The following is an 18893-nucleotide window of genomic DNA, read 5'->3' as shown; positions in this document are numbered from 1 at the left end:
ATCAGTGATTACATCATAGCTGTTGTGCAGAAACATGGACCAGAAGTGTGCGTTTCCCCCCTCCCAGCCTGGACCGTTACAGCCTCTCATCTCTGTTTAAGCAGCTGAACTATGAAGCTGGACAGTTCAGTCTCCGCTGTCCACTGCTGCATAGACTCAGTCCAACCGTCTACATGCCTTTACTCTCCATCAGAGAAACTGTGCTCTTTGTGGAATCACTCTTCGTGTAATTCACCTCCGTCTCTCAGTTTTTGTATTTGTTGTTACGATACCTCCAAACCATCACTACTACCAACGTTTTTGGGTCGTTTAGTTTTCTGTTTTTCTGAGCCTGATGTACAAGTGTTAGTTCAGCACAGGGGGGTTTCTTGACAGGAACTTGCAGTTTTTTAAATTTCACCTGCAGTATAATAACAAGGCTAAAATCCTCATCAGCTAGTCGAATGTTAGCCAAGTATTATGAGCGTCGTATTGACAAAATCACGTAATTGCAGCGATTCTTCACTACACTTTGACCCCGATGAATAACGTGTGTGCTGCTATGCAGTTGTTTTTTTAACTTGATTTGTACACAGTTGGTTTATTGGCTGCATAGTGTTTAGGAAGTTGTTTTACGCTGATGCTTTTATCCACACTGACTCACACTAACATCTAAAGAGCTTTGCTGTGAAATTGAATGTGCACCATATGCAGCAATTGAATTATAGATTGAATAGCGTCAAAATAGATGAGGGTCCCTTTTAATGAACAATTCGTAACTCACCACATTTTTTAGAGCGGATCCTCTATAGTTCATTCATGCATATTAAAGTTTAAAATGAGTATTGAGGATACATGGAGTGTGAAAGACTTTATTAAGTACCGATCGGCCTCAGTGATCCAAATGTCAGCATTTATGCAGGTGTTAAAAGTAAAACTGGTGAAATACTGTGTGAGTGGTGTATCGGAGCATCCGTCACCCATGAAAACACTGAATGAGCGATGTGTTACATCCTGGTCACTTTCAGGTATGATGACACAAATGTTCTTTTTCTTCTTTTTTTGCCTTCTTCCAATAATCGTGGCCTCGACTCAGCTTTGAAATCAGGCTGATGTCGGTTATCTTACGCCGCCTGTCTTTCGTTGCCTTCACTGTGTGTTATCCCGGTCACGCCGCGTCTGTGTCCTTCAGCTTCCTGCGTGATTTAAGTTCTTACCCGCTGAACATCACCTCTGTGTTATTGTCACGTGGATGCAGTTGCATCTTCGTTTGTTTTTCGCCGTCATACTGTAACGGATTCAGAGCGGATGACACGCTGCTCGGCATTCACAGCTCACCTGCTGGTCTCAGCCGTGTCATAGCATGAAAACATTAACTTCTCCACCGCTGCAATGGTCTTGGTAGTAAAATTTTGAGAGTTTAGAAGTCACAACATGCTCTGAGTATCACAGATCATTGCTGATGAGAACTGGAAATGTTGTTTCACAGCCTTTCTTTTCATCGTTTTTGGGCAAGAGTTTAGTTTGGGAACATTTTTAAAAGTCATTCTTATAATCGTTATCCTGCTTGGTTTTTCTTTTTGTGGCCAGTAGTACATAATAATGTCAGCTAATGTGTTTTTCCCACGTAATTTGAAGATATTATTGTGTTGAATTTCTTTTCATGGGTTGATCGTTTTTGGTTGGCACAAAAGAACCAGTGTGATTGTTCCTAGAAATGTAAATTCCTGCTCTGTCAGCCTGAAAAAGCCTTTTTTCAATCGTGATTTGCAGCACTTATGAAAGTGTCTCGTTGTGAGTTGTACTTTTTAAACACATGTCATCGATGTGCTGCAGAGCCTGCAGGTGAACGCTTCAGCTGAAGGGACGTTTCTTCACAGTTTTAACCTTCTGCAGTCTGCTGCTCATCATATGGCTCAGTCTTTGAAGCTGACGCATTGGTCTCTGCATATTATAGGTGACATGTGTTTGAACGTTTCAAAGTGCACCTGTGTGTTTTCAGCGATTGTATAAGTTATAACACCATTTTCACGCTCATCTAATCGAAAACTGTTCTGAGCAGACAAGTTACAGACATGAGTTCGAATACTTGGAGGATTTTTGGACCTTACTAATGCATCTTTAGTGTTTTTGACTCCATTAATCTAATTAGTAACACTTGCTGGAACTGAAATTCTTCATATAAACTGTGTTTACCTTTCCGGCAACAACGCTCAAAGCAGCGTCACATCTTCCCGTTGATGTGTTTGTGAAGTTTCGTCCTTGTTGAAAGTGTTTCACGCACATTTACACAGATACAGTATGAATCAAGTCTTTTAAGGAATTAGCTTTTAAGCAGTGATGAGTCAACAGTGTGTTTGTCTGCTTTGATAACAGTCTGAGTTGTGAGTGATGAGTCAACAGTGTGTTTGTCTGCTTTGATAACAGTCTGAGTTGTGATTTTAAAGCTTTGGGGTTTGAACCTCGTTAACACCTTGTTTTGGGGTTCTTTCCCTCTGGGACCAGCTGTACTCAGATCAGTATGTATTTCTCTGTACTGTAAGGAACTTTGGCTTAAATCGCCCACCGAATAGCAAATGTTTTGTCATCCATAGTGAACTCTAACCAACAGGCTATGCAGTAACTCATCTCTGTCCCCTTCAGCACACTCACCTCTTCTCTAAAGCTACCAGAGCTGATTTGACTTGTGTGTAAAAGTTTTTCTTTTTAAATATGCAACCCCGTTAGGTTTCCCCTCTCATAGAAATCCTGTTTGAATCTTGACGGAGAGAGTTTCTCCCCTTGGAGTCTGTCCTGCTGATTTAGTTGTTAACACTATTTAAGGTGGATGCTCGCAGTGGGATGTTTCAGGCCAGATTATACACCGACGTGAGCGCACAATGCACGCTTATTCAGTCTGATCTGTGTGACCTGACCCTGCTAAGTGTAGTCATGGACACCCACAGTCTACAGTTATTAGCCTCCCTTCATCCAAACTGTGCATCATGTTGGATGAGTGACACACTTGGAAAGGACCTTGAATATGCTGAACCTCTGTGGTGATGCTCATTTTATCTTGAACTGTGTTAGCTTAAACACCTTATTGCTGTCAAACGACACTAGTCAAAGTGAGATAATCCTCCTTGTGACCCGCTGACCTTTTGCTCGGCTCAAGTTTTTAACCCCACTTTGCTAAACTTTTCAGGATTTCCTCAGAGGTTCTTAATCTGGTCAGACATCCTGTTGCGTGAACACATTCGGCCTTTAAACTCTTTTCTGGAATGCTTGACTGGCAGGACGGACCTTTTCACCCTTGTGTATTTGATTGTACAGAGATTTTGTAAATAATATTAATATGATATATTCTACACCAGCAATCTGCCTGTTGATCAAGTTGTTTCAACTGTTCAGGGTCAGGTTTCCCCAAACACGACTCGGCACGTCATTTCCAACCCAGCGCAGACAGAAGACGCATCGAGACGAACCACTTTCCTCTGCGGCTTTATCACCTTTAGCAGAGCTGTGATCGGTAGGGTTCACAAATACTTTGAGGAGTCTGTTTTAACCTACTCGTGGTGTATGAGTGATTAGATTTTCCCCATTAGGACTAGATTTTGAGAAGTTCTTACTGTGATTGTCTAATATTTCTGGCATTCATTATAAGCCTACATGTGCTAAATACACCAATCGGGTCTTTCTTTTTATTTTACATTTACATCCATTTTTCTTTGATTTAAAAAAAAAAAAAAGGTATGTCATACTTTGTCTGAACATTGATTGAGACCTGAAGGTGAAATGTGGTACATTCAATTAGACCCTTCTTCAACACTTTTTAGGGTTAAACTCACATCACGTCTGAGTGTTTTCTGTCTGCTGGATTTCAGTGCTGGTTGTTCACATCGGCTCCTCTATGATCTGGATTTGGGTGTGAGAGTTTGGTGAAGCCAGTGCTGGTTGTTGGCATCAGTTCTGCTGCTGCTTTTAACTCTGGTTTGAAAACAGAAAGGGTTAAAAAGATTAAAAAAAAAAAAAAAAGGCAATTAAAGAAAAGCCGGCTCCCTGCCTTGTGCAATGCGTATGTGCTGAAGTGAAGAGATTTTTTTTTTTTTTTTCTAAAAAGGAATTAAACTAAAACTGGATGATACATGTGTTCTGGATGTTTCTTTACTCACCTGTAGTAGTGATGAAAAAACAGAAGAAAACAGACAATACAACAGCACTCATACAAGTTTTAACATTTTTCTCCACAGTAAACACTACTATAATGTGTCTGCATACATAAAGTGCTATAACGTCATTAAATGTCACCTCATTACAGAATATAAGCGGCCATGTCAGGAGCCCTAAAACACTCAGTGGTGGCAGAAGTATTCACATCCTTGAGTATAAGTACAAGTCATGCATCACATAATTTTTAGCCTACATAAGTAAATACATGACATTAGTACATTGCCACATAGTACATTAGTAAAATGGCCTGTGTTTTACTCATTGCAATGGCCCCTGTGAGTCTTATATTATTGTTGTATTAGATTCATAATACAAAACCTGAAGCGATATAAAATGTAAATGCTGAAGTAGGATACCACAAATTTGTACTAAAGCACAGTACTTGAGTAAATGTCTGCTATGGAAGCACAAAAGGCAGCAAAAGGTTATTAGTAACACATTACATCAAAAGCTAGCTACCTAGCTGCAGCTAATTTCCATTCGGTAATATCCTTTTGTTAGCTTGGTGTGGTTTTATGTTAAGCTACGTAGCTTGATTTATGTTAGCCTCAGCGAGGTAGCTTGATTTATGTTAGCCTCAGCGAGGTAGCTAGATTTATGTTAGCCTCAGCGAGGTAGCTAGATTTATGTTAGCCTCAGCTAGGTAGCTTGATTTATGTTAGCCTCAGCTAGGTATCTAGATTTATGTTAGCCTCAGCTAGGTATCTAGATTTATGTTAGCCTCAGCTAGGTAGGTGATGTGTCAAAAACAAACTCGACAGAAACGCTGAAACCTTCGTAGGTGTATTATATGGGATGAGTGACAATATCTTTACCACGGGAGATAAAACCATTCAAATCTGATAAAGCCTGTACAGAACTGTTATATACCAGGCGGTGTGTATTACCCAAAACTGAGTGGTTACTATGAAATGTAGCAATACAAAAGCACAACACAACACTGTTGTGTTGTGCTTTTGTATTGCTCCTTCTTCTCCTCCTCCTCCTCCTCCTCCCTCCCCTTTTGTCTTGCAGCCCAATCACGTTGCAGAGCAACTTCAGGGTGCTTGCAAGAGAGGCAGCAACAGGAAAGCTTGTGTTTCTGCCGACCAGGGGTGGGCGATACTGGGAATCTTGGTATCGATCTGATACCAATTAAATACAGGGCTAGTATCGCAGATACCGATATTGATACTGATACTTTTCTTGACACATCATGATGATTAATTCATATTGTGATGTTTCCTTTAGTTGGTTGATTACGATTATGATAAAACACAGGACAAAGATTTTTGGCAAATAAACAGGTTTTTTATTCCTTGTCATCAATAATAAAGTGACGGTTAAATAAGCTTCTGGCTCTTGATGTCCACATATCAGTGGTCAATACAGCACTGCCAGCACATCGAGACATTTTTTTTACTTTTGAGCAACACTCTTCATACAATGAAGGTATTTTCTCTCCCATGAAATATTTCCTACTTGGAATCCTGCAGCGGGGATAAAGTGTCTGCACTAGACTGTTAAAACCCTCCTGTTCAACCATAGAGATGGGTTGTAGGTCCTTCACTATCATCTCAGCAGTGGTCCTTGTAATATCCAGGGGAAATAACAAAATGATTAAGATAATTAAGCCTGTAGCTGTAATCTGCATGTAGCCTAAATAGGAATACTAATTTTCCTTCAACAGTTAACACAAAGGGTTATTATATTCAGCCATATTCATGTTTCAGGTTTGAGGTATATATCTTTATATAAGTGTATATTTTTGAGATCCAGTAAAACAATTAAGATTTTTTTTTTTTCAACTGGCTGAACATATGATCACCAATGACACTGTGAAAAACATTACTTAATGCTGGAGATTACCTGGATACTCCTGATTTTTTAGGCTGAGAAGCCTCTGCCAGAGACCTCTGTCTCTGTGCCGGGGGTCTTGTGTGTGTTTAGGGAACTCCCTCCCCCTCCTCCTCCTCCTCCCCCTCCCCCTCCCTTAACTCTTTTTTTTTTTTTGTAGCTCGGAGCTCTCCCGAGGGTGAGCTGCTTTGATGTGCTTGTGCAAGTTTGTGGTGATACCACAGTGGCGAATTATTTTCTTGCACACATCACATGTGGCAGTTTCCCTGTCAGCTGCAGTGAAAAGGGTCCGCGAAAAGTGAGTCTGAGTGAGAGAGAGAGAGAGAGAGAGAGAGAGAGAGAGAGAGAGAGAGAGAGAGAGAGAGAGAGAGAGGAGCGCTGTTTGCACACGTCGACAGACTTGAGAGAAGCTGCGCTCACTCGCATGAACTCTGAGGAAATTCGAATAATTTACTGGACGTATAGACGAGAAACTGCAACAAAAGTATCGATCTCATCACGCTAGTATCGATCCGATACCGATATGTACCTTGGTATCGATACTATCAATATTTAGATCGATACGCCCAGCCCTACTGCCGAAAGGTTGAGTCATGAAGCGTTGACACAGACGAGCAGAAAGCGACTGGAGGCTGACGTAAGTCAACAAACACTTTTCACTTTTAACTTCTATGTTGTGTTTTTATCTTTTGTGACTTGCATGCATGTTGGTGCTATTTTAAAATATTCTTCTTCTCTCCAGTTCCAGTTTATGTCTCTCTCCTCATCTGCCTTCATCTCTTTATGCACCTTTTTATTTGGGTGGATAAAGAGATGGTACACTCAATTCAATTCAATTCAATTCAATTCAATTCAATTCAATTCAATTCAATTCAATTCAGTTCAGTTCAGTTCAGTTCAGTTCAATTCAATTCAATTCAATTCAATTCAATTCAATTCAATTCAATATACCTTTATTTGTCCCGCAAGGGGAAATTCCAATTTACAGCAGCACCTGTAAAAGATAAAGGTAAAAAAACAGCAAGTATAAAAGAGTGTAATAAAAATAAGTATTATCTTAAATTAAAAATTGTATTTGCGGACTGTTATGTACAGTCAATATAATATTTATACTTTGGCACATTAAAAATCATCCCTGTACAATATACATTTTGAATTAGAAAATAAACAGTTTAACACTGAAATTGTGCATGTGGTTGCTATTTATTGTAAATGCTATTTATAAGGATTTAATTTCATGAAAGTCAGTTGCAAAAATGTTTCCATGGCCATTTTACATTTATTTAACCCATTCTGTCATTTTTTAACAGTTCTTGCTGTTTGAACAGCAGTTGGACGCATGTGGCTTTCAGTGAATCTGAGTAAACTCTGCTGTTTTCATGACCCAGTAGCAGTTTACTTAGCAGTAGGAGTAAATTCTCTGTTGGTGACACACACATGAGGTCGAGCAACAAAGACACAAACACACGCAAACTTTACAACCTGTCAGTTTGTCGAGGTAACTTTGGGACAATAGATGACAAAGCAAAAGCAGCTGCCAGAAACCTTTGCAGATGTCATTGCTCTTCATATTTACTCTCTTTCTGTCTTTTTTAAGTTTGTCACTGTTTCTTATTGTTTTACATCCTGCTCAAAAGTCTGCTGGCTTTTCCAACAATCGTATCAAAGCAAACACAGCTTGTTTGTCCAGATTTCACCTCACCGAGCTTCTCTAATGGCCCAGACCAGATCAGCTACCTGAATGGCACAGCTGGTGTGAACGCCTTGGCTTTTCAAATGGAAACATGGACGCCTTCACTGCAGCTGCTTTGCACCAGGAAGCAATTGACACACTGAAGGATGAGCTAAGAATGTGGGCTCTGCCTCGGGGGGTGATTATCAAATACAATGAAGCAGAACGCTTAACATTTCAACCACTGAAAAATTCCACCACAGACACACTGAACCTTCTACCTCTGACGTCTGATCTGCTCTGTAGCCTTTTGTAAACTATAGTAGATGTCAAGGTTAGAATATGTGCATCTTTCCCACATCTATCTAGATTCCACTCAATGGCCAAACACCCTTTTGCTCCTTTTATTTTGGCAGATTCAACAGTCCCAGTAGTTCCACTTATTCCATTAGTCATTAGGTAAAAAACATTTGAATAGGAAAAAACTAAAAATGAAAATATATATATATGCTTTTGCAAATAAATGTGAATGGGCACCAAAAAAAGAACTTACAGATCAGAAAATAGTAAAACAAAACAACAACAACAAAAAACCATTGAGCATCAGTTTACTTAATATGTACATTTCCTCGCGTCAAATGCAAATAAAGCTGCTGTCATAAGTGCTTATGACAACAGCGGGCATTCACTCGCTCTACGGCTTAACATCAGGTAATGCAGGTATCTTAGCATAAATAATTTTAGAATTGTATTTATTTAAAGTCATATGTAATCAAGCAGTCCCTCTGAACACCCTTTTCTTCAGCTGTCAGAAGCCTACAACATGCTATGGCTAAATGCCTAAATAATTAATTGCTATTCGGTCTTATCATTCGTCATTTCGAATGTACTTGAAATGCTATCAACAAACAATCAGCACTTCTTATAATCACCATTTCCCGTGCTTTCACTTGACAAACACCATTAGATTTTACAACCAATAGAGGACTGATTATAGAAAACAGACAAACCATCCTGCAGGCGTAAACACTGAAGAGCCAAACGTAAACAGGCTGAGATGTAAAACTCACACCAACTCAAACTGGTTTGGTCAAAGCATGCGGCCTTTGCCAGGATAACAATCTCTCGAACTATTGTAACGTTCAGCATCTAAGAGACTTGGAAACACCTGGAAATTTCTGAGCGCCTGCGATACGACTCACAATCAGTATTTGATCCATTTGGTCGGACAGCATTTAGAAAGTAGAACAAGGCTGCTGCAACAAGAATGTGCAGCTTTTATTGAAACTTAAGCCATGCACTGACGGCTCGTGAAAGATTTGCCTTAAACAAGGCGGGGCAGGGCAGAAGCTTTCGATATCATATTACATTTTGGCAAAATGCATGCTAAAATCTTGCCAAAGAGGTGATTTTTTTGCAAACATTAAGAGGAATTTATGAGGGAGCAGCACAAGTAGCAGCACTGTCATAAAAGGGTCACCACGCCCATGAAAGACAGTTAACTTGTATAACTACTCGTATACTCTGCAGCTATTTGGACAGCGCTGTCGGAAGGATAAAGACATGATAGAGGCCTTTTATACTGACGAGCAGGTTAAGTAGCATTTTATATCAAACAGGTCAGATACTGAATGTGTTGAACTTTCTTTGTCACTTGGTGAGATTTAATGTCTTCCTCAACAGGCCATTGGTTTCCAGCTGTTACAGCAATTGTTTGGTGATCCTTTTTCAACGTGAGAACAATGAAAAAAGACACCACTGCTGTTTAGAGTTCACTTTTTGAGATGGTAATACGTGGGTGGGGTCGAAGGTGTTGAACAAGCTCTCTGTAATTACTACCTATTGTGTAATAACTGTGCTGCCTTTTGTGTAATTGCGGGACAATGTGTTCCTGTGTGGTATGACAATTTAAACACACCCACAGCAAATTGTTTTCCACTGCTTGGACAGCAGGTTTCAGCCCCGGACGTGGACGAGGACTAACAGGAGCAGATGTATGAGCGCATGTCACTTGTCATGTCATGCCACTTTTCTCTTGCAGCAGGACGTCTTGGCTGTGCAAAAAGAGTTCACACAAAGCGGAATGAGTCTGAAAATGTGTCTGCATGAAGCTGCTATCTAGCTGTTACTGCTGAAAACCATACAACCCATCTCTTCTACTAATACAAACACATTTGTTTTTGAATAGTAGAAAACTAACTTTGTTCTAAAATTGTTCCACAATTGCCTCTTTATCAGCAAGCTGTTGCGCAGTATAACTTTGCTGCTCTTATTCATCACGCGGCACACACACTGAATAGAAAGTCATCTGGACTTTCTGTGTGTGTGTGTGTGTGTGTGTGTGTGTGTGTGTGTGTGTGTGTGTGTGTGTGTGTGTGTGTGTGTGTGTGTGTGTGTGTGTGTGAGAGAGAGAGAACTTGACATTTCTGCGAAAATTTATTCCAAATGATAAAAGTTGCAAACGTGTCTCAGAGTGTGATGTGTCCTCCAGGTGGTGTTTCGTTTGGTGAGCTGGAAACAAGCTTCTGCAAAGATAAAAGGAAATAATGTGCCAAATGCATGTTGCTTATTATTTGTACTTCAATTCAAACACTCGGGAGTTTCATCTTTATATGACGCTGACGTTTGTGGTTAAATTCCTGCCTGTTGTATTTTCTGTTTTCTCAGTGACAGAGGAAGAGGAGGAGGTTTGGTAGATCAAGCCCAGCCAATGAAAAGATGCTAAACATTTAGAGACAGAAGGAGAAGACTGAGCAGTGGAGCTTTGACCTCCAGATCCCCTGTAGTGAGGGGATACTGATGATTGGGTCGAGCGATGGCAGTCACCAAGGAGGAGAAGCTTGAGGGAGGCAGACGGGTGCCGGGGGTCACAACCCCGCCGGAAGGTGGCTGGGGTTGGATGGTCGTCGCTGCCTGCTTCCTTGCCACCATCTGCACCCGGGCAGTGACCAGGTGAGTGTGTGTTTGTGTTTTTATTTCCCAGTAGGAACGTGACTACGCACCCACCTCTGGGGACGTCCTGTCACTGTGGGGACATGATTGCTTTTTGAAGGTTAAGACGTGGTTTTAGGGTTAGGCCTAAGAGACGTTCTGCTGTAATGTCCTCTTTTTTAAGGAGTGAAACTGTCCTTATCCTCATGTAGTACACCAGCACACACATACACAGAGCTGCAGTTGTTGTTGTTGTTAGATTTATGGCAGCGAGCATTTGAGTGTTTCTGTCGGATCGAGACTTGTGCTCCTATGAAATGTCAGAACATTGCAGACACAATGAATGTTTTACCTGAAAACAACATCAGACGGTGAGATTGCATCAGTTGTACAGCTGAACATGTCTTAACTCGAGTGTGAACATGACTGAGACGTTAGTAGCCTCTGGATGTGTGGTGTTGGGTTAGCACACAGTTCGCAACAAGGCTTCATGTTCTTAGCTGTGGTCATTAATGCCTCTGTGTTATTACTTGGCAAAAGGCCATTTCCACTCAGCTCGCATTGTTTAAGCCCCTAACCTTATTCAGCCACAATATTTTATGTCTTTTTCCACTAAGACTCTGAATTCCTGCTGAGATGTTTCCATTTTCCAACTTTGCACAGTCAGCACTTCGCCTCCACAACTCAGCCGTCGGCTGACATTTGATTTCCACTGGCACTGCTGTTTAAAACTGCCAAGTTTTTTCACTTTAATTTACCATTATGAAGTAAACGTTAATTGCACAGTGTCTATAGAATAATGACACCATTTGCATGCTAACCCCTGCTCAAGCTACTTGTTTCCACTTTAATATGTCTACAATGAAAACATTAGTAGAACAAGTCAGAGACTAAATTCAGATACAGTATAATTACACACAACAGGAGACCTAAAAAGTAAACATTTTTGCATCAAATGTAATGACGCAGGTACGTTCTTCAGAGTCCTCTCACGGTTCCTTCACCTTGGTTTTGTGTTCCAACAAGCTCTTCCAACAAGGATAAGCCATTTACAGAGCAGATATGTGTGCTGTAGCAGACAAAAAAATAGGATGGTGATTTATGGCTGGACTGGTTGGAGTAGGGTGGATGAATAAGGGAGAATGGCGTGGGCTAGCTGGAGATAGCAGGTGGTTAGCAGGTTGGCCTGAAGCATTAACTACCATGGTAGTGTAAACAGCGATCTGGCCATGAGTGGATGGAAGCGGGTTGATATACTGCAGTGTGGTGAACCTGATAGACAGCAGTAATTGGCATGGAACCAGGATCCAGGAGAGTTAGGGAGGGACACACAGAGGTGAAGGGTAACACAAGGACGCAAAAAGGAAAACTAAGGTCATAGCAGCAGACACTGATGCCATGAGACCTGCGAGTGCTCCCTGAGGTTTTGCAAGAGACGAGAGCCGTAAACAATGGGTCAGGGAGGACAGAGCCATCAGAGCGGTGGACTGACAGCCATAAACTGATAACCCCGCTCAGCTGCAGTTAATCAACTCTGCTGATACCTGATACGACCTTGAACACTCTGAAGATCAGACAGGCTGCATCATTACTGTCATTTAAATCCTGTCTGAAACTGTATTTTGTGGAAAATTGCTTAGTATTATTTGACATGTTGTCACCAGGTTCTGTCAGTCCATTCAGCTCAAGGTTTGTTTCAGCTGCTTGCACAATTTTTTATAACTCCTCATTCGTTTACGTCAAACAAACATAATTAAATACACATTTATTTAATTTCCAGACTGTTAAATATGTAAAAAAGCCCACCCTTCCTCCGTCTCTGTATCCAGATGTGTTTCCATGTTCTTTGTGGAGTTCCAGCTGCACTTTGAGAAGGATTATTCCACCACAGCCTGGATCCACAGTCTGATCGACTCCTCCACCATGCTCTGTGGTAAGACCGTTAGCACCATGTAGCAAGGCAGATCAGCACTGCAGTTCAACCAGTTTGATTTGTACTGGTTTGGCATCTGATTCGTCTGTTTGTTTTGGCACATGAAGTGTTTCAGTCACTCTTGTTTCTCATGAACTGCAGCCCTAACTCGACTGTATGAACTATTGGAGTTTTGATCTCTCAAGTACATCATAAAGTGCAATTTATAAAAAGAAAATAGTCCACTGCCATATATTTATATTTATATTATACGAAGTCCCTAAAGGGACATGAAGAAGAAGAAAAAAGGAAGGAAGAAGAAAAAAAAGGGAAAACAAGCAGAAAAAAAAAGTTTCTGGTCACCATGACGACAGATCACGTGCGCTCCAGAAACTTATCACGTTAGCTCGAGATCCGTAACTCATGCGCTCAAGATACATTTGTTGTGCGCTCAAGATAGGTATCACGTTAGCATGACATAGCATTTCTGGTTTTCAGTTCATACACTGCTCCGTTAGCTGCAGCCTCTGGAGCCCAGGATGGCTGCAGCCTCTGGAGCCCAGGATGGCTGCAGGAGTGGACCTGTATGGTTTCCTAAAATCACGAAATATATCAGACACAATAATTAGACAATTTAAGGATGGCAAGGTAAGTACGTGATTCTGCCGTTTACTTATTTGCATGCTCTTTATGTTTACTAAAGCCAAACGTGATGTCGTGCTAACGTGATAGTATCTCGAGCTAACATGATAAGTTTCTTGAGTGCGTGTGATCCGTCGTCATGGAGACCAGAACTTTTTCTGCTTGTTTTCCTTTTTCTTCTTCTTTCTTTTTTTATTCTTCTTGTTCCTTTAGGGGCTCTGTAATATTACATATAGGCAACTGCTCAGCCACCACTTGAGGAGATAAGAGTAATCCACACAAACTGTGTCTGCAGCTCCTCTGGGTGGTTTGCTTGGGAACCATCTCTCCTGCAGAGTCACAGTGATGCTGGGAGGTCTGCTGTCTTCTGCTGGTCTCATCCTCAGCTCCTTCGCTTCCTGTCTCGAACATCTGTACATCTGCCTGGGCTTCCTCACAGGTACACGAGCACCTTACCTCCCGTCACACCAGGCCACTCGGAAGTGCTGTAATCAAAATTTTTTACTTAAATTAAAAAATTTCACCTCTAAACAGAAGACCTGAAGGATGGAGGACAGAGAGAGGCCAGATGGTAACTTGACCAATGAGAATTGGGTGCTGTGGTCTAAATATGGGTTTAATAGCTTAAGTGGCTTGAGACAGACATTAATTGACTTCCTTGCAACTAGAGGTGAAGGCTTAACACCTACAAGTATAATTGACCATAAGCTGATTTTAAGACAATTTAAAATCAACCAAAAGCAGCTGAGCTGTCGGAGATGCTTCACCTTCAGTTATCCTGCAGAGTGGCACAGATTGAGCTGAACCCCAGTCTGCATTTCACCAACCTGCAAACAGGTATCAAAGTGACATAGTTGACATTAATGGTACACGATCCATGGCCTAACCAACTAATTACTGTGCCTAAACCTAACCGAACCTTAACTACAACATCAACATCACCTTTGAGAGTGTTTGCACACACTTACTGATGTCTCACCTCTTTTAAAAGGCAAAGAAACATTTAAGCTCTACCCAGGTCTTAGTCGTTTTTTTTGGGAGGGATTCAACTAAACACAAAATGCATGTACAGTTCAAGTGCTTCATTTGTCATGTCTTGCGGTGGACAGCGGGGTGTATCAGATCAGTTCAGATTTGGCAACATTTGGCAGGTTTTGCCAAACTCCAAACCCCTTTATCCATCCTCTGCAGGTCTCGGCTTTGCTCTCAGCTACACACCAGCCATAGCGATGGTTGGGAGGTACTTCAGTGAGAGGAAAGCTCTGGCCTATGGCATCGCCCTGTCTGGTAGTGACATCTCTATATACCTGTTGCTTTGTTTTCTTGTCATTCATACCTTACTTTCTCATCCTCCTTCATTCGTGTTTCACTTTTCCTCTTACCTTACATTTACTGTTTTTCTCTGTGCTTTTCTCTACTCTGTCCTGAAGTTCCTCCACCTGTGCTCCTCCTCTACTCTCCTTGCCTCATTTCAACCCATCAAATCCAATTTCACCTCATCTTCAGGTAGTGGCATCGGGACCTTCATCTTGGCTCCTGTGGTCCAGCTGCTTGTAGATCATTACTCCTGGAGGGGAGCTCTGCTCATCATGGGAGGATTTGTTTCCAACCTGTGTGTGTGTGGTGCTCTGATGAGGCCGCTGGAACCAAGAGGAGGCGAAAGGTTAGTCCTCAGCTCAGCTGCTACTGCACTGCTAATTAGTGATGTCTATATGTCCCCTGGCAATAAACCAATAATCAAAATATCTCTTAATTGTTTGGTCCCAGCTTTTAGGAAATGTGCTTATTTTCTTAGATTCTGACTCTCAAATATCCCAAATTCAATTTCTTGCTTAGTTATGGCATGTTTTCCTGTTATGTTTTACTTCATCTGAAGGATACGGAAGAACAGTACGGCAAACCTGGAGAAAGACAGCATGGCAGCAGCGCTGGATTCCAAAGATACTGAAGTATCTGCTGATTGCAGTCAGGTGGAGCCAGAGCAGCTGGAAGTAAACCACTCAAAGGCCAGTCAAGGACTACTCATTGCCAATGGAGCGCTCAATAACTTTGGGCTTGAAAACGACAAACTAGGTCAGGGGAATATGCTATCGAGTCCGGGCCTGCCTGACCTGAGTTTAACAGATCGGAGGATAACTGGATGCATTTTATTCAGGAACAAGCGAACAGAGACGATACTCGGGGAGGTCGAACACTCAGATCCTGAACTAGAAAAAGGTAGCACCGTTGAGGACTTGAATCTGGTGGAAAGCCTGACCTTGAACAACAAGGCAGCTGACATGGATGCAAAGATAAAATACTCAGGACTCAATGAAGCTAAACCAACAGATGACTGTCACTTAGATAAAACCGTCAGCCCTCCTCCAGAGCCTTTAGTAAACACTAAAACTTCCCCCAGAGGCTGTTGTTGTCTCAAGTCCAGGGACGAGTTTGGATTCCTAATGTTTCCCAACTTCCTGATTCTGTCTGTGTCCATCCTGTTTCTGGCCTATGGCTGCAGTTCTCCAGTAGTTTACCTGGTTCCTTACTCCATCAATGTGGGTTTGGGGCACCAGCAGGCTGCCTTCCTCATGTCCATATTTGGAGTTAGCGACATTGTGGGTAACGTCACCTTTGGATGGATCACAGACAGGAAGTAAGTTAAGACTAAAGGCGTGCTTTTGTTTGAAATAAATGGCAGGTATTTAATGAAAGCCCAATCACCTTCCCTCTAGGTGTCTGAAGAGGTACCGCATGCTGTGCTACATGATGGCGATAGGCATGGAGGGCCTCTGCTGTATGTTCATCCCCCTCCTTCACGCCTTCTCCCTCCTGGTCCCATGTTCCATACTCTACGGGTACTTCGACGGGGCGTATGTGGCGCTCATCCCAGTGGTGACCTCTGATGTCGTGGGCTCGACCTACCTGACCTCGGCTCTGGGTGTGGTCTATTTCCTACATGGCATCCCTTACCTGGTCAGCCCTCCAATTGGAGGCAAGTGTTTTTGGATTTAAATTACATCTGCTGCAGTGTTTGAAGGTGTCCTGTAAACTGCCTGTGGGTGTCGCTGTCACATTAATTTTGAGATCTTGACATATAAAAAGTTAGACCAGGGTTGAGATGATTGGTTATTTCAGTCTCATTTCAGAGGTCATGTTGAACGTTGAAATATGCCCTGCCATTTTTCTCTTTACTATAAAGGATACAACTGTTGTCATTGATAATTGATTTGGGCTTTTTGCTATAAAGCTAGTTATTGTATCCATCACCCAGGACTGTGTTTTTGTCCTCTGAGGTTTAACACATCCTTCCTGATTCTCTGTCTCCAGGTTGGTTAGTAGACAGGACGGGAAACTATGAAGCAACCTTCTTCCTCTGTGGCGTGTCCTTCATGTTAAGCTCTCTGGTCCTCGCAGCTGCCATACTAAGACGCTGCCAGAGGTCCAAGTCTAAATCAGCTGCATGTTTACATCCCAATGATATTACTGCTGCTGGAGCTCAGCAGAGCATCATATGACAATCCAGACGCTGCTCCTCCAGCTGCCCAGGTGTGCACCTCACCTCTGCTGGTATGTGGGTTTGCAAAGATTATATTGATGATGCTGTTCTCATGTGCATCATATGCGGCTGGTGCGTTTGGGATGTAAAACATGAGCTCAGGCTCAGCAAGAGCAAAGCCCAGAAGAACCAAAGCTGTGAGAAAGTGCCTTTTTTTTAAAGAGTGTGGTTTAGAGACACACAGGTTGTTATAATGGCTTATTATTTTTTCCATTTGTTGTTCAATGTAGATATTTTATTTGTAAACCCAAAGGGATTTCTTACTGTATTTTGTGGAAAACAAAATTTGGAAGCGGGTTTCCTTTAACATTCACAGGCTGTAGTGAGCTTTCCAGTATGTACAAACTGTCCACACCAGTTTAATGTAGATTTTAAAGTGTTGTTAGAATTTTGAACATATGTTGAAGGGATTTTTCTTTTAAATCTGGCCATATTTTGCAAAATTTTCCATTTGGTTGTGTTGAAAACAGTCAAAACCAAACAGTGATTTTGTTCTTTCACAACAAAAACTTCTAATATACATCTGAACAGTCATCATGATACTTCTGTTCTAGTAGGCTTTTTTTAAACATTGCTCATGTGATTTCTGTTTGCATTGCTGGCCATCAGTTTACCACTGTGCTTGTGTCAAAGTAGAGGAAGCAGAAGATTGGGATTTGCAAGTCAGGTGCACCACATCAAAACACAACAGACTGAAAACAAACAAGGAATACGGCACACTGTCCATCACTCTTACCTTTCTTTATGTAATGATGATGCCTGGGGTGGTATGCTCAATTGTGTCATCAATCATGAACAATGTATATGGATACTTGTCATGTGGTGTGCTTGACTGCATTCATGTAATAAATTGATAATTTCAATACCTCAGATTACACTGCCTGTGCCTGGACCACTGGAGCTGGCCTCTGAGGGATAAATACTTGTGATAAGTGATATTCATGCTGTGATGGTGCTTGAAGAACAAGAGTTTACAGGTAGGGGGAGATGGCTGCAGTTCCCTTATACCTGGAAAAGAAGAAATGAAGAATGAAGAAATGAAGAAAACTGGATCAGAAGATTCATGGGGGAAAATAGTGGCAGTTATTTATGCCAAGTAATGAGTCTGTGAGCATCTCTTTCAGGCTGTGGTTTCTTATCATGACCATTAACCTGTTTTACCATGAAATCACATTAAAGGGGCACCATGGAAGACCATGCCAGTCTAGGATGGTTGCCTTTGGATGCCATAAATGGGAGTTTATTTAAATAAAGAAAAATGATGTTCATTCAATTATTCTGTGTGAGTGTTTCTTGTGGAAGGGTGCAATCCCAGTCAGTGCCTGTATTTTGAATTGTATGACTTTTACTCTCAAATACAACAGTGATTGGCCAGTTAGCCAATAAGAAGACAGCGTTTCGGTGACGTCACCAACACAGGAAAGGCGGTAACTGTCAAGTCGGCTGCATCAGTTTGTGGAAATGGTACATTTTTTTCGATTTTTTCGCCACGGACAAATACCTTAACACCCCAGCCAGACAGTAAACACCTGTAAGATCACGAATCGTCCTTTAAAGATGCAGCCTGCAGCTGGAGAACAGGTAAAAAAGGAAATTTTGATTTCTCCGCTTATGGCTGGGGGCGTTAACGTTACGTGACCGAACGTTAACGTACAAGAGCTGAGGTCATGAATGTAGCTAGCTAGCCTAACTTTAGCAACCTCTCTGTGTCGCTCGTGTTAGCATACATTTAGATCACAGAATTAACGGTTAACTATTACTACTACTACTAATTACTTCTCCTTATTAACTAGCGGCGTTTGAAAAGCCCTCAAGGTCTTTTAAAAACAAACGTACTGTTGATTAAAAAAGGACGAGAGACTCAAACTGCGGCTACTAGTTCAGCTAGCTAGTCTCAGTTACTTGCTCTTAACTTAACGTTAGCGTTAAGGGACAACACTGGTTGTTTTTTGACCTCCGCCGCTTGATGGCGCTGCCGTCATTTTGGCCTGAAAACACGCCAATGCTTGATTTGATCCCGTGGCAAAACCAGAAATCTAATTCAGGACACACTTCTTCATTTATAAACATTTTCTAAACATTAACAGTTGAACATATGTGATGTGGTTATGAAATTGTTCAAAAAGGAAGGTTCCCAAACTGTGATTCAAAGACCCCCAGGGGTCTTTGAGAGG

The 18893-nt window shown here is 41.6% G+C and overlaps 1 protein-coding gene across 1 annotated transcript; it reads left to right on the top strand.

Annotated features, from left to right (window-relative positions):
• Window positions 1-10364: 10364 nt before the first annotated feature.
• Window positions 10365-17164, top strand: LOC139341350 (monocarboxylate transporter 12-B-like). Its single transcript, XM_070977846.1, has 8 exons — window positions 10365-10648; window positions 12457-12560; window positions 13477-13620; window positions 14373-14468; window positions 14688-14844; window positions 15058-15816; window positions 15896-16155; window positions 16491-17164. Exons 1-8 carry the CDS (start codon window positions 10512-10514, stop codon window positions 16676-16678), a joined length of 1845 nt encoding a protein of 614 aa, XP_070833947.1. The 5' UTR covers window positions 10365-10511; the 3' UTR covers window positions 16679-17164.
• Window positions 17165-18893: the final 1729 nt, after the last annotated feature.

This window comes from Chaetodon trifascialis, chromosome 13 (assembly GCF_039877785.1).
Source record: "Chaetodon trifascialis isolate fChaTrf1 chromosome 13, fChaTrf1.hap1, whole genome shotgun sequence".
In the NCBI taxonomy this organism is placed as follows: Eukaryota; Metazoa; Chordata; class Actinopteri; order Chaetodontiformes; family Chaetodontidae; genus Chaetodon; species Chaetodon trifascialis.
This window is presented reverse-complemented; position numbering and strand designations above follow the sequence as displayed.